Here is a 16,450-nt window from a genome sequence, read left to right as displayed (position 1 = left end):
TGGATAAAATAAAGACATGCAATAAAGCCATTTCTGGAGCACTTACTTCAGGAAGAAAGAAATAAAAATGATCCAGAATAAAGAACAGAAAGGCAAAAAGGAAAGTTGAGCAACGAAACTGAACAATATACAAGTTAAAATACACACAAACACTGAAAAACATAATACTTAATTTGTGAAACTGAAAAACATACTAGCTGGAAGTAGACATTGAGACAAAAGAATTTAACCTTGTATTCCTAAAGGAGAAAAAGAAAATATTAAACTTTACACCAAAAAAATGAGTGTTAAACTTTTAAATTTTATATAAAAATGAATGTTAATTTCCTAAGAACACTCAAAGCAGAAAAATTATGTAAAAGCAAAAGCTTGTGATTTTAAAAACTGACAGCAAACTAGAAATAAGACAGAATTTTCTTAAGCCAAGTTCTCTATCTAAGAAATAAAAAAAGCCTCCACAAACATCATGCTGAGTGGTAAAATGGTATGGGATTCTTGAAAATGGGGTTAAGTCCCGGCATTCGAATACCACGTAGGAACTGTCACTTCAGACAAATGATCTCACCTCATGAATTTCAGTGTCCTTAAAAGGCTGTTGGAATGATTAAACAAGAACTCATGTAAAAGTACCTAGCATGGTATATGGCACAGAATAGGTAATGAATGTCAGTATTTATGGCTGTTCTCTAGATAATATGAATCATTTAAAATGATCATTTAAAACCAGTGACTTAGCTCTGGTGGAATTAATTTAAATTGTTTTGTATCAGAACTTCATTTTCTTACATTTATTTTGTCCTTATTTTAGTTCAGTTTTCAGAAAAGAAATGGTAAATTTGGTTGAATAATTCTTTTGGTTATGGTCTTTCAAGCCATTAGTCTATACCCTGGCAGGTGTTTATATATATATTTAAATTCGTAACTAAAGGCAATGTTGATTTAGGCTGTCTAGGACAAGCAGCAACACATCACATGGAGGGAAAAGCAAAGCAACGTTACAGGTTCCGTGTGCTTGTTACCTTTGTAAGAAGAGCCCCACCAAGAGCTACTGGCTCGAGTAGCAGTCAGACTGCAATGGAACCCACGACAACTAGATACTATTTTTTCTAGTAGTTTAGTAGTAAGGGGAAAGGAAGAGGGAAGGAATTTCCAAATACAGAACCAGTGATTCTCAAATCATTTTTCTCAGACAACATGTATCAAAATCACCTTCGGATTTGGTTAAAAACAGCAACAAGCAGATTTCAGGGCTCTCTACTGTGTCCCAGTCCCAAGAACCATGGGGCAAAAGATCTTACACATCCAGAAATTTTTAAGTACAATTAACTTCTGAAAACCACTATCCTGGACTTACATATACAATTTATTACTCTACTATCTTTGCAAAACAGGTAAGGAGTTTCAGTTTGAGCCGGCTCTGATACACAAGAAGGAAGATAAAGTAGAGCTATAAACTGGGTGAAATCTTTGAAAGCGAAAAAAAAAAAATGAATTTAACTCAATCACTTCTAAAACAAGAACTGGCACAAAATATATACAGTTTGAACAAGAATAATTCTAATAATTTGAATTATTCTAATTCTACAGTATGGATGCTAGTGGGAGATCTATAAGCACAGTCAGGCTGAGGTCAGATGAAGCAAAACATTTTCATTCTTTAAGCATCTGCCTTCAGCTCAGGTCATAATCCCAGGGTCCTGGGATCGAGTTCCACATTGGGCTACTTGCTCAACGGAAAGCCTACTTCTTTCTCCCTCTGCCTGGCACTCCCCCTTCTTGTGCTCACTCTCTCTCTGACAAATAAACAAAAATAAAATCTTAAAATTTTTTTTCACCCTACTATTTCTCTCAGCACAAAAACAATTTAACTTAGATTTTGAGAAAAAAGAAAATGTCTTATTTTTATATATGTAAAAAATCATGGAGACACTGCATAATGACATGCAAAATTCTCAATCACTTATAAAATGAAACATGTGACTTCAAAGAAACTTCTGGTTCTTACTTGAAGTTACTTCTAGACAACCAAACATCAAACATACCAGAGTTCTCTCTGTTGAAAAACTTTAGGAAACATGATGAGCTTTTATCTTTTATCACAGCTGTTGGCATTCTACAACCGAATGTCTAATTTTGTCTCCAAATGTCAAATTTTAATTTCAACAGGATTTTATAAATGTTGAGGAGCAACTTACATATAAAAATTTTCTTATGAAATCTTTACAGGTTCAGAATCAATCAATGCAAAGAATTTCAAAGTTTAGAGCTATGGGCCATAGCCTTTCATTTATTTGTAAGACAGGAGTGACAGTACCTTCCTGCAGAGGGTAACTGTACTGTGCGGAATAAATGAGATAAAGCTAGCAAAATCACTAAGCACAGTTGTTTGTACAACATCAACTTTAATCTCAATCTTTATCTCTTTTTCCCTGCTACTCTAACACCCCAAATTTTTGCCCAAGTATTCAATGAACACTGATGTTACATCTGCTCTAAAAAGTCAGATAAATTTTCTATGTTCAAAAATTTCAAAACGGAATTGTGATAACTGAGTGACCACACCTTACTAAAATACATCTCTAACTACTAAATGTACTGTACTTTAATCCTAATCTATTAAATTTCTCAAAAATTAAAATCTTGAGCTGAACATATTCTGGTTAAAAAAATCAGAGCCATAAAAAAAAAAAATCAGAGCCATTATTTATAAAATATGAAACAGGCAATCCTAATCCTAATAATTTAAAAAGAAATACCTTCAACTACGTAAAAGTTAAAAATCTCTGCAAATAAAAATTGCCATGGGGCACCTGGATGGCTCATCCAGGTTAAGCATCCAACTCTTAATCTCAACTCAGGTCCTGTCAGGGTTGTGAGTTCAGGCCCAGCATGGAGCCTACTTAAGAAAAAAAGGCAAAACTATTTTACATAGAAAATATGTTATTAAAATCACATTTGCCTTCATGCTAATAAATTTTTCTTTCAATGCTAAATTAACTTTAGAATATATAAAAAAGTATGCACTAAGAATAGTATTTTCAATGACATTTTAAGTAATTTTTTAAGTAAAAATAAAAATGAAAACAGTGTAGCATACTTTGCAAAATTAGTACCTCACAGAAGTCTTCCAGAAGTAAGAAGGATTCATCTCCTAACAAAAGCATTTTATTTCTAGTTAATGAATGACTACAAAAAGTAGCTCTTAAGAAGAAAAAATTGCCCTGGGAAATTACTTGCAAAAAATGCTTTAGTGAGACACCAAAGTAGGTTTTCTATTTCAACCATTATTTGATCTAGTAAGAAAATAAGTGACTTAATAGAAATTTTGAATATCACATTTTTAATAAACAATCAATACAACAGGATACATTTTTCAGTATTTAAGAATAGTACATAAAGAAATAATGTTTCTCCCCACCCCCCCCAAAAAATAGAAAATTGCAGGTTTAAAGTAAAACTTCCTAAAGTAAGTCATTTAGCACTAAAAGAAGCTATAAAATTACCTGAAGTTAAAATGTACCACTACTGTTCTACAAAGTTCAAAATCCAGTTTGCTAAAGAGGCAGAAAACTGAACTTTATTTACCTCCTCTAGCATGGTACCAATTACTCCTGGTTCTTGTACCTTCTTTTCGAGAATTTTATTATTGTAACCTACTAACACATTGGCCCTGGCTCAAACCCACCTCAGAGCTCATGTGATTAACTTTCTCAAAGGGCAGTTCTGGCCATTTCACACCTTTGAGCTAAGATCATCAATTCCTTACAGATTTAAATATAAAACTGTGAGATCTCTATGGTGTGGCTTGAACTACATTTCTCTCATCTTACACCAACCAACCCCCTTCAATTCTGACACTCCAGCCAATGGCGTCAACTAATCTCTACTTCTCAGAGTCCACACTTCTTTGCCTCTGCTCAGGCCTCTCAACCAGCTAAAATCTATTTACCCACCTAAGTATCAAAAAAGATCACCCCCAATATCCCAAATTTGACTTGAATTCTTTATTTTGAACTGCTATAGCACTTTTTTACCTTTCCTCATAACCTACATATGACAATTATTATGCATGTATATTATCCATCAAAAGTTTGCCAAGGACAGGACAGCTTTATCCATGTATATATTCTCCAAAATATCTAGTATCTTACTGAGAGAGGGCACTTAATATTTAATTATCTCACTAAATAGCTAACATATAATTAAATATTTAATTAACAACTTAATTAACTAATACATGATCAAGATTTAAGTCCACTAAGTTCTACATAGTGAAAAGCATGGTGGCTTCAGGCTACCCAACTCAAGCAGAGCTAATTTAGGAGCTTCTTTCTCTCAGGATCCCTCTCTAGATTTTTAAGGGCTTATACAGAGTACCTCCCAGCTAATAGGAGTATTAAGACAAAAACCTGAAATCTGAGAAATTAAATCAGTAGGCCTGGACACTGAACAATAAATCTGCCTTTAGTTATATCTGATATAATTTTACTTCCTTACTAGCATTTCCATAAACCCACAGAGTCATTAAACAGTAGACCCCAATTTTTTTCGGCGGGGGCAGTGGAAAATCATGGATCCCTTTGGAAACCTAATGATTCTCTGATTTTTTAATATAATTTTGTGGCTTATAGACTCTTATTAACTAAAGCTCAACTCTGAGCCCAAATATTTGCCTTAAGTAAAGAATTCTGGTATATTATACTATTTTTTATATGTGTCATCAAGATGTTACAGTAGGGAAAAGAAAACGACAAGGCAAATGATGAGCAAAAACTAGCAAAAATGGCCAGAAATTACAAAGAATATTATACAGTAGATCTATCATGTGATGATTGAGTTAGAACACAAAAGCCTGTGGAGAAACTCAAAGTTCACAAATGTATTTTCCTTGAGGGAAGACCAGATGTACCAATGAGATATTCAATATTCCTGCTCTGGCCAGTCAAAGATAAAAGGTGAAATTTAGAGATGTGAACATGCACCAAGGCAGTCCAGCCACAGGAGAAAGAAAGCCAAGAAACAGAAGCCAAGGACTGGGACGAAATGACCACAGAAGCTATTAAAATGAGACACATTACACTTGGACAGTGTTTAGTATCTTACTGTGCATACACATTTCAAGGTCTGGGAGGAGAAATTCCTGGTAAATGATGCACAGGATATCAAGCACGTGACTGTATTTCATTTTTAAGGGGAAAATGCTGATGCATTGGCTGAACAGTACTCAAACACAGGATGTCAGCCTCACTCCTATTCCCTTCCCACAATGCTATACTTTCCACTAATAACACACTCATGCCAGCAAAAAGCATCCTCTGCAAGGAAATGAACACAGAATCAATACATCACAGTCACAAATAACCAGGAAAATACCAAGTCCTTACGCAAAAACTGGTCTAACAGCATTGTTCATGTTCCCAAAAGTTGCTCGACCCAGCAGTTCTCTGAAACAGTTTTCAGCCAGCACAGCGGGATTCTCTTCTTTGTCAGTGGCAGGAGGGGAGGGAGGAGGACCTGTGCGACTGGTAAATAAAAGGGAAATGAAGAAAGCCACATGAAAGAACTTTAACACCAGTTTTAACAGCTAACAGAACAGACTTGACTCCACAGAAAGGTTAAAATGTTTTCCTTTTCTCCCAAAACAACCTAAGAATAAGAAACAAACACAGTCTAACCTTTTGTTTAAAAAAGTGAATAGCAATTACGATCATTATTATTTTGGTTAGCTCTAACTGCCTAACAACTAGCATCCCGGGTCTCTAAAGAATAACAGATGTTCAGCTGTGATTTCTATTTCTCACACTTGCAACTTTTAGTATTAATTCAAACAGCAATTTGGATGCTCAGCAACAAGCAGCAAGTGTAAATTTACTCTAAAAGAAATGAAACCTTAAATGTATCAGTAAGAATCTGTGGTTTACTAAGCCTAAAGATGAATAATTTTTTCAGAAAGGAGAATATTTAAACTTATTCAAGTTTATGAGACTACTTATACAATACTAAGGACAAATTTGCTCATCCTGGCAAGCAAGCCCACAAACACATATATAAAAATAACACACCCTCAACCCCAGTATCTTTATTCCATACCTGTCAGTCTCTTCTATCTTTTGCATGTTAAACAACAGGGATGGCACGATTTTATCCATATGCTGGGGTTCCCAAATGGTAGCCCGAAGTTCATCATTAACTGTTTTGCGAACCACTCCTTGAATACCCCTGATTCCAGCAATTCGGATTCTATAAAAAAGAAAAAACTGAGTCATGAAAAATATTTAACAAGTCTGCCTATTTAGCTAAGAACATGGATGCCAAGTAAATACTGTTATCGCAAGTCAACAAAATGAAAATAACACAAGTCTAAGAAATTAATATCTCAAAAATCTAAGATAGAGATATGGTAGTTCTAAAAGAGATTAATTTTATGTGTTGTTTTTTTTTTTTTTTTAGTTTTTTAATATAATCGTTACCCCCCAAATGCAGGCAGGGCTCAACCTCACAATCCCAAGATTAAGAGTTGCAGGCTCTACTGACTGACCCAGCCAGGTGCCCCAAGATTTACTCTGAATACCATCTTTTAAAAATCAGTATTTAAAGTTTAAAGGGACTGTAAAGTATAATAATATCAAGTTTATTTATTATTTTTTATAAAAGAGAATTTAATCAAAAGCATTAGTTTTTCCTAAGGGGTGACGATAATTTAAACTAGTATGAACTAGATTCTTTCCATTTCTTGCCTGGAAGTCTCAGAAGCTGAGTGAAAACAAGATCTCACTCCTCTTGAACTCCCTTCAGTGCTTTCTCAGACTTTTTCACTGTTTGTCCCCAAGGACCTCTCCTCTCACTTCCCACGGTCCACAGAGAAGAAGACTAAGCTGGTTCCCATAAAGGTACTGTGACAAATGAGAACTATCAAAATGGGAGTACAGACAACCTCTGCCATGTTTAAACATACAGACCCAAGTATACTAACATATGTACACACCATGTATATGTGTGACTGAAAATCCACATACGGAGAGAATTCTCTTGCCCTATTATCCCATCACAACCCACAACCCACAACTTCCTCAAGCTTTTCATTCCTCCTCACTCTTCTGTTTTTCTTTTTTTTTAAAAGTCTACAGGTTCAAGAATGAAAAGAAAAAACATTAGAAAACAGCATATAAAAGCTGGGGAGGAAGAATCTCAAAAGCAGAGCTAACCTGGTCACCCCTTTGCCCCCAAACAACTTCTTTCTGGCCCAATTTGATTGTTATTTACTTCCCTTTTTTGCTACTACCAAAATATTCACCAAGAGAGGTTTATTTAGCTCACCCAGAACAGTCTTCTAAAAGTTACGGATTTTGAAGAATGAAAGCTATGGGGAAGGGGGTGACTGTGCTCATCCAAGAGGATATAACACAGGCATTCAGGAATGGCAGATGGAGAAAAGGATAACAGGATCCTAAAGAGGTAAGAAAGTGAACAGGAAACAAAGACAGATGTTGCCTATTTCAAAGCTGTGTCTATACATGTCACCTTCTAAAACAAAGCCTTAAGAGACTCTTGTACAGCTATCACAAGCTAGCAAGACTAACATTACTATCACAGTGTCTGCTTTGTGTGCCTGTCATCACTCCTTGGGTGATGAGAGGACTAAGCACAAGGTGGCACGGAGCACATGAACAAGATGCCACCAGGAGGATGGCTGATGCCTCATGACACAGCAGCCTAAATGGAGGGCAGCAGATGGTGATGCCTTTGTTCAAAAGGAGGAGGATCTATAGCTACTACAGATAAACAGCTGGCATCCAATTCAGATCTAGATCTGGCCTAACCAATATATGCTAGCCATGAAGGAATTTTGCCTAAAGCACAAGAATATTGTAAGGATCTAAATGAGTTAATCAGCTAATTCATTACAGTGTTTACCCAATAAAACATTAAACTGGCACACATTACTCAATAAGTGTTAGCTGCTCCTGCTATTGTTAATCATTATTATGACAAAGATGACTGCTACCATAACTGAAGGTTGCTTAGGAAATTAGAGTTTAATAATTAAGATTATGATGTACAGGGCCCCTGGGTGGCTCAGTTGGTTAAGCAGCTGCCTTCGGCTCAGGTCATGATCCCGGAGTCCCAGGATCGAGTCCTGCATTGGGCTCCCACCTCCACAGGGAGTCTGCTTCTCCCTCCTCTGACCTTCTGCCCTCTCATGCTCTGTCTCTCTCTCTCAAATAAATAAATAAAATCCTAAAAAAAAGAAAAAACTTTATAAAAAAAAAAGATTATGATGTATGACTTTACAGGTAGAACCATTTCTGCAAGGCAAATATGTTAAGAAAATTTTAAGTTTTCAGCACCATTTCCTAGTCCCCTGAATTCTATTTGATACAGTTTTTCTTAAAAAAAAAAAAAAAAGGGAATGACAGATAACTCAGTTATGCCTGAAGAAAACCAAAAGCACTTTTATTTAAAACCAAGTGGGAAAAAACAAACCTTGAATCTTAAAAGCTTTTTAACACACTCATTTATCTCACTGATTCAAACAAAATGTCATTTTGCAACTTCAAATATATAATTCTGGAAAGACTCAGAAAAAAGTACCATCAAGCCTTTCATTTGTATTTAGAAAATTTCAAGTTTCTTTTTATAAATATTAGTGGAAAATGTTAGATGAAAATGTGTTCAAAAGACAAGATCTTTCACTAGGGGGCAGTACATACCTAAAAATAAGGCATCTTAAGTAATAAATTTTGAACTTTTTTTTTTTTAAGGATTTATTTATTTATTTGAGACGGGGGTGGGAAAGGAGAGAATCCCCAAGCAGACTTCCCACAGAGCATGGAGCCCAATGCCCGGCTCAATCCCAAGACTCTGAGAACAGGACCTGAACTAAAATCAAGAGTGAGCCACTTAACCGAATTGAGCCATACAGACACCCCTAAATTTCATAAATAACTATGGATAGCACAAACACTTTTCACCTACACTGGTTTATATGTGAAACTCACGTCAATCAAAATTTGAGAAATATCTGTATATTTAGTAATCCTTACGATACTAAACAAAAGAAATACTACATTCGATATATTTGCTATATTTTAAAAGAAAACAAAATTGTCAAAATCATTAAAATCTATCCTTTTCTTTAGGTAATCTTTATACCTTTTTGCCCCATTAATAAGTTAACGTCAGCCTTTGAGAACAGAGAAAAATTTTTTTATTTCTTTTTTTTAAGATTCATTTGAGAGAGAGAGCGGGTATGTGTGTGTGCACACTGGAAGAAGGGAAGACAGAGAGGTAGAACCTCAAGCAGACCTCTTGCTGAGCCACCCAGGCAGCCCAGAAGAGGGGGAAATTTTATTTAAAAAAATTTTAAATGTACTTTAGGGAGGGAAAAAAAAAAAAGATTTTAATGGTAACTGGAAAAAAAAGGAAATTAGACAGTTACAGTTACCTCTACCTTTCTAAGGCTCTACACTCATAATAAAGAGTAACCGCATAATTCAAATTGGCCAATACTAAACTGAGGGGAAATTATACCTACGACCTGTCAGACAATGTGCTTGTATCTGAAAACAACTAGTAAATCCCTTCTCAGCTTTCTTTCTCCACGTTAAAGTAACTTTTTACATTTGTTTTGCTTTGTATAAACCAACATTGTAAGTTTGCACATTAAAAGCTAGTTATATATCTGCACATCCCTTATTTTAAAAGAAAACTAAAAATTACAAACATGCTAAATCTTGACTTCAAACTGCCTACAATAACTCTCTGAATTCAGGTTAGTTTCTTTCTTTTCAGGTGTAGTATCATAAAGCTCAACTACTTTTTATTTACCAGATTCATTTTGATTTCAATTCCTAACTTTAGTTTCTCATTTCCACATATATATCAATCTATAGACTGTGCCTGCAGTTTAAGTATTTGATTCCAGATACTGACAAGTTTAAAAATGTTTAAAAATACCCAAATCAGTTGTTAGGATAAACTAAGACTGACAATGATTCAGTAATATTCTTTCATTCGTTCAATTTACGTATGCATTCATTTAAAAAGAACTTACTGAGAGCCTACTATGTGCTCGGCACCATTCAAACTAGTGATACACCAGGCCTCAAAACAAGGACCCTGTCCTCTTGGGAGTTCATATTCCATAAAGGAACAAGAAACAGAGATAAGAAGAAGATAAAAGCCTAAACTGAGAAACCAGTCTCAGTTGGACTACTTCAGCCAGTCCTTTTTAATAGTGATATAAAGTCATATTTCAAGAAAAAAAGTGTGTATTTTCCCATTTCCTTTGGTAATAGTTATGTAATATACTATTATGTCTTCTGGTAATCAAAACACAGAACTCATTAATAAACTACTCTAAGACTTTAAGTCACAGAGTAGGGGTGCCTGGGTGGCCCAGTCGGTTAAGCATCCAACTCTTGATCTCAGCACAGGTCTTAATCTCATCAGGGTCGTGAGTTTAAGCCTCCATGCTGGGTGCAGAGTCTACTGAATAATAAGTCAAAGAGTAAAATAATACATACTCTGTTCGTATTTCTGGATCACTGTGACAGGAATGACACATGGCACTGAAGCGAGATACAAAAAAGTCATAACGTCTGTGATAGGATGGTGTGTCTTCTTCAATATTTGCAAATTTGACAAACTAAAAAAAAGGCACAAAAAAACCCAAAAAATATAAACATGTTATCACCTTTTGGAACGTTTGGAACACATTTATTTTCATCCATTATTTGTTACATTAACAAGAACTATCCAAATAAGCATCAAAGGAAACATACAAAAATCATAAACATTATATACATACAAAAGAATTTTTTTAACAAACGAGAAAAATCAAGAATATAGCATTATAAATATTACCTTTAACACTTTAACCCAGTTTCTTTTGAGTGAGTGAGCCCACTCTCTAAAAGAAAAGGTCTTACTCTAAAAGCTCTTCTCCAGGGGCGCCTGGGTGGCTCAGTTGTTAAGTGTCTGCCTTTGGCTCAGGTCATGATCCCAGAGTCCTGGGATTGAGCCCCATGTTGGGCTCCCCACTGAGTGAGGAGCCTGCCTCTCCCTCTCCAGCTCCCCTGTGCTTGCGTTCCCTCTCTCACTATCTCTGTGTTATAAATAAATAAAATCTTAAAAAATAAAATAAAATAAAAGCTCTTCTCCATTTCCTAGACACTGACTGTGCTTCAAGGATAACCTCAGTTAGTCCCAAACCTGCAGAAAATTTTATTCCTCAATCATGGGCTGTATCACAGATTTCACAAGAAGCAACAGAAAAAGCTAGAGAGAGTGCTTTTGTTTTTGTGGTTTTTTTTAAGATTTTATATTTAAATAATCTCTATACTCCAAGTGGGCTCCAATGCACAACCTCAAGATTGAGTTGCACGCTTTGCTGACCGAAAGAACCAAAAGAGCCAGGCACCCCTAGAGACAGTGTTCTAATCATCCACTTTTGCATTGTTTGTCCACATCCCCTGACAAGAGCATTTGTTTTTATCAGGTGAAAACATTCTAAGAAGAGATCAATCTAGATATGCTAATTAAACTGAAAGAGAACAGTTCTACTCACAGAATTTGTTCCAAGAACTTGAAGCTTTGGTTCCCCTGATTCTAGCAGCTTTGCTACCATATGAAGAAAGCTTTCCACAAATGGCTTGATGCTCTGAGAATGGCAAGCCATAAGAAGCTGGTCCAAAGCCTCCATAGCAATTAAAACATACCTAAGTGTAAGAGAAAGATAATGTCAAAAGATTACTAGCTCTCCAAATTCTCTTAGGTGCTTCTTCATTGAGATAATCAAATGTAAATGCACAGAAAGGAAAAAGGCAAATTTAGTAGTTCCTAAGTGAAATCTTACTTCTCACAAACAGTAATGATCTTAGATTATATAATAACCCTCATACTGAAGTACACAGAAACTATACTGTACTACCACCACACAGTCTCCTTTCCAAACTCTTCTAAAGCTTAACATTAGCTTTGTGTATATTTTTCTTTGGAAACACGGACATTTTCTATTTTCCAGATTTCTAACCATCTATCTTTGTACCTCACCCAAAGGAGTTACTATAAGCAATGTGCCCGAAGTTTCCAATATAATCTATATGTATTCGTAAATGAGTGTAAAAAACATCACCAGCAACAACTGGTTGTTGTTGGTCTCATAAGGAAACATAAGGAGTTTCATAAGGAAACTCATAAGAGTCTCATAAGGAAACATCTCATAAAGTTAACCTTACAATTCATCAGATTTTAAAAATTAAAATTAACTTTCAATAACTTTGTTTCAATAACTGTAAGACTTGCTAAAATGTTTTAAGAGGTAACCACATGGAAGTAGAGAAAACAAGTATCACTTGAAGAATGGAGTACTCTAAGAAACAAGGATCATAAAATGAATATGGAAAAGTACTTATAATCCAAATTATCCAAGTTACTATTGTTCAAGCATAGAGAATGGAGTAGGATGGCAGACCCTGATTTATAGGTAGGTATACAGCTAGCACAGCTCCAAATCAACATGCTTACATTCTCTGGACCTCAATATCTAAGCCTAATGTTCTCTTTTATTATTCTACCGATAGGAAAAAACATTAAGGGAGTCAATTTCTATTATTTCCATTACAGAAATATTAGAATACCAAATATCAACGGATGCTTAAGCTAAAGGCAACTCTGTTAACTCACATGTCTATTCTTAAAACATGACCATCAGAAAAGTAATAAAACCTGCAAACATCTATACAGTATACATATTTCCTTGTAACATGTTACAAGGTTTTATCTTCCACATATCATCTTTGCATGACTCGATGACCAAAAAATGTACAGAATTATTTAACTTAGGAAGAATTTTCAGAGACATAGTATTAGCAGCAATTAGTTTTCTTACCCAGAACGATGTCTGACAACATCCCTGCTCAATCTTTCTGCCAAGTAAGAACCAATTCGGTCCAGTTTCTCTGGAGCAGATACTGCATAAAATGTCAATTTCTCCATGTCGGCTTTAACAAGGCCATCCTAAAAATAAGAAGAACGGCAAGATAAATAGGCTATCTATATTTTCATAGTTATTTTTTACTTCTAAGCATTGTTTCCTTCACATGTCCCCTTTTTGGGTTGCATGATTAATCCATTATTTATGCTGAACCTTTCTGGCTATAACCTCCTTACTGTAAATAGTCACAATTCTGGATATAGAATTTCCAGAAAGTTAAAGAAATGCCCTTATTCAGGAAGAATACTTAAAAGTATCTTCACAAGCAATGAATTGTTCTAACACCTTCCTAAATAGAGAAACAGCTCAACTAACTACAGTATATAGGGAATGGGATGTATTTTATTTATTTATATTTTAAAAGATTTTATTTGAGACAAAGAGAGACCGTACAAGCAGGGGGAACAGCAGACAGAGGGAGAGGGAGAAGCAGGTTCCCCATGGAGCCGGGAGCCCCATGTAGGGCTTGATCCCTGAGCCAAAGGCAGACACTTAACCAAATGAGCCACCCAGGGACCCCAGGAATGGTTGTATTTTAGTGAAAAGGTCTCAAACAAATTTATTTCGATTTTAAAATTTTACACTGTTGTTAAGCCTATTTTACTCCTTACAACAGTGAACATGTTAAAATGATTCAAAACTTGTTGATATCATTATAAAGACTTCTTTTAATTAATAACTGAGAAGATATTAAGAATTGCATGAATCTCTGCTTAGCCAACATATTAAAAAAACAAGAAGAGGACCGCAGTGTGGGAGTGGCAAATTTTCACTTGTTTCTCCCCTCTAAAAGGTGACAGGCCGCAGGTCTTATGGTACTCTCCACCCTCAGACAACAAATCAATTATCAGCCTAAAATGTTTTGGTCCTATATAGTCCAAGTTAACTAAATGCTATTTAGGATTGCTAGAGGAGATAGAAAGAGAGACAGAAAAATTATGTTAAATGATGAATCTACAACTAAAAATTTTTAAAAATCTGCATTTTCAACTGACCCCTCCATATTCTCTGGCTATTTTGCCATCGCTCCATCACCAACCTATTTTTTTCTACTGGGTTTTCCTCAAACTTGCTACTTTGCCACCTCTCTTCCCTCTCTGACATCAAATGAGCTCTTTTCCTTCTCAAAGATGGAAGCCATCAGATTAGGATTTACTGGCAAAAACACCCCTGCTTTCTCAGTGCCCTCTAAACTAGTGGTTTTCCACCACGGTAACTTCACTCCCCCAGGGCAATGACTGGAGATATTATGGGTTGTCAAAGCTGGGTGGTGGGTGTACTAGTATCTGTAGTAGAGGCCGGGGGGCTAATAAACATCCCACAATGCACAGGATAATCCAAGAGCAAAGAAGTAGCTGGATCAAAAGGTCAACAGAACCTGAAGAAACACTGCCCCATGCAAAGTCAAAGTGCCCTATTTTTGGAGGACTTGTCTTGGAGAAATCAGTTCACCTATGTTCTTGCTGTTTGCTTCACATGGGCCAGGATCTGGCTCCATCAAGTCAGCCTCTCTCTTTCCTGGTTTTTTAACCCTCCCTCTGTATTAGTTCTTCCACATCATTACTTAAATCTGACATCCTCTCATCCATTTTTTTAATTCCTAATTTTATTGAGAAAAAATTTACACACAATAAACTATACCTAAGTATATAATTTGAACTATGACAGCTGTTTATCAGTGAAACCACCACTAAAAAACAAGATACAAACATTTCTATCATTTGCAAAAGATTCATCATGCCCTTTGCAGTGCATCTCTTCCTCTCCAGGCAATCACTGCTCTGCTTTTCAGCATTATCAACAGCAGCAAGTGACGGAATCAGTCTGTATGACTCCTCTCACTCAACTCATCTCTGCCTGGGGATGCTTCTCTAGCTCACCTGGGTAACTCCTACTCATCCTGCAGGTCTCAAGGGCCTCCAAAAAGCCTTCAATGTACCCTCCCAACATCCTTTCAAAGACTGGGTAAGAGGCTCCTCCTATATGTTCCTTTAGCTCACTGTACTTATCTAGATTATATTTTATCATTCTATTTCTCACTCATTATCAGATTGTTTCTCACTCATAAGTAAATACTTGTCAAGTGCTAACTATGCACCAGGTACAGTCATAGACACTAGGGAAGAAAGCATGAGCAAAGAATTATATTAACTCATTTAATCCTCATGAGAATCTTATGAAATAGGCACTATTTGTAATTTCTATTTCATGATGAGAAACTGAGGTATCTGCCCAAGATCACAAGGCTAGTAATTATTAAGACCTGGTTTGGTCCCCCTCATTAGATCACTCTTTGAAGGCAGGAACTTAACATATAGACCTCTGTACTCTGGGCAGTATGCCTGATCTATTTGGGATCTACTACATGATTTTTTATTGTTGATCAATAAATTAAAAACAACAAGGTCAAAGGGTTATAAATGCCACATGTATGCAAGGTTTATATAAATTTTTTTAAATCTTACTTTACAGATCTCCATTTGAACAAATCTTATCTAAATACTTGGCAATCAATCAATACTTTGCAAAAATAAAGATTCTTTCTATAACCATTCTCTACCTGTCATCACTAATCTAATCTACCTGTCATCACTCCCATGGTCACAAATGTTCAAAACTCTCTCACTGCCTAGGAGTTAAAGTAGGAGAAGCTTTGTCTGTCACTCACTTTCCTCCATAATCTGGCCTCCACCTTATCTTCAGTAACCGTATGCCCCGGACTCCTCAGGACAGTGATCTGAATATTCAGTCTATTAAAGGACATGACTGGAATTTCAAATCAGAAATCGTGGTCAACGTGATTACCACCCATTACCCTCTACAATGAGGCTATATAAACCTCCATTTGAAGGCTCTTAATCTCAAATGTACCCCTTGCTTTCTCTTGCACTCCTCTGCCTTTTCTCTAAAGGCCCCTCACTTGCAACAAAGAGACTAATCTCACTTCTCCAGATGGCAACACATCCTTCAAAACCCAGCAAATCTCATTTCCTCAGAGAAAGCTTCCCAGAGATTGCCAAACCACAGTAAAACCTCTCTGCTTTAAAGGCAAAAACTTTACTACCTGTTTTACTTAAAATTTTGCTTACTGACTTTTGCCTTAGGACTTCATATTTAGTATGCTGTTGCTTCATGTCAGTCAATGGATGGAAAGCTACTAAAGATGGGTACCTTATCTTTGGTCTCAATCTGCCACAAATTATCTAGGCATATGGAAGCCAACAGTATATAACAAATTAACCTCTTCTAACTGGCTGAATATTTAAATCAAATCTGATTAAAAAATGAGATATTTCACATACCATGAAATATATAAAAGTTAAGATAGCCAAAAGGTTTCTGTAATTGGCTATATTTTATTTATTTTCTTGGCAAACATTTTTTTAATTTTTAAGTAATCACTACACCCAACGGGGACTCGAACCTACAGCCCAATGATAAAAAATCGTATCC

The 16,450-nt window shown here is 35.8% G+C and overlaps 1 protein-coding gene across 3 annotated transcripts in view; it reads right to left on the bottom strand.

Annotated features, from left to right (window-relative positions):
• Window positions 1-16,450, bottom strand: part of EFR3A (EFR3 homolog A) — a 113,969-nt gene that overhangs the window by 57,740 nt on the left and 39,779 nt on the right. For all 3 annotated transcript variants that reach the window (XM_045078134.1, XM_004743569.2, XM_013051769.2), the window contains 5 exons: window positions 12,893-13,020; window positions 11,570-11,720; window positions 10,527-10,648; window positions 6,091-6,240; window positions 5,385-5,522 (listed from right to left, as the gene is read on the bottom strand). In XM_045078134.1, the coding sequence (XP_044934069.1) occupies window positions 5,385-5,522; window positions 6,091-6,240; window positions 10,527-10,648; window positions 11,570-11,720; window positions 12,893-12,999 (668 nt within the window). In that variant the 5' untranslated portion in view covers window positions 13,000-13,020. The remainder of the gene's footprint in view (window positions 1-5,384; window positions 5,523-6,090; window positions 6,241-10,526; window positions 10,649-11,569; window positions 11,721-12,892; window positions 13,021-16,450) is intronic.

Source organism: Mustela putorius, unplaced genomic scaffold (genome assembly GCF_011764305.1).
Source record: "Mustela putorius furo isolate JIRA1106 unplaced genomic scaffold, ASM1176430v1.1 tig00000228_pilon_pilon_pilon, whole genome shotgun sequence".
Lineage (NCBI taxonomy): Eukaryota > Metazoa > Chordata > Mammalia > Carnivora > Mustelidae > Mustela > Mustela putorius.
The sequence above is the reverse complement of the archived record's forward strand: the minus strand, read 5'-3'. Positions and strand labels throughout refer to the sequence as shown.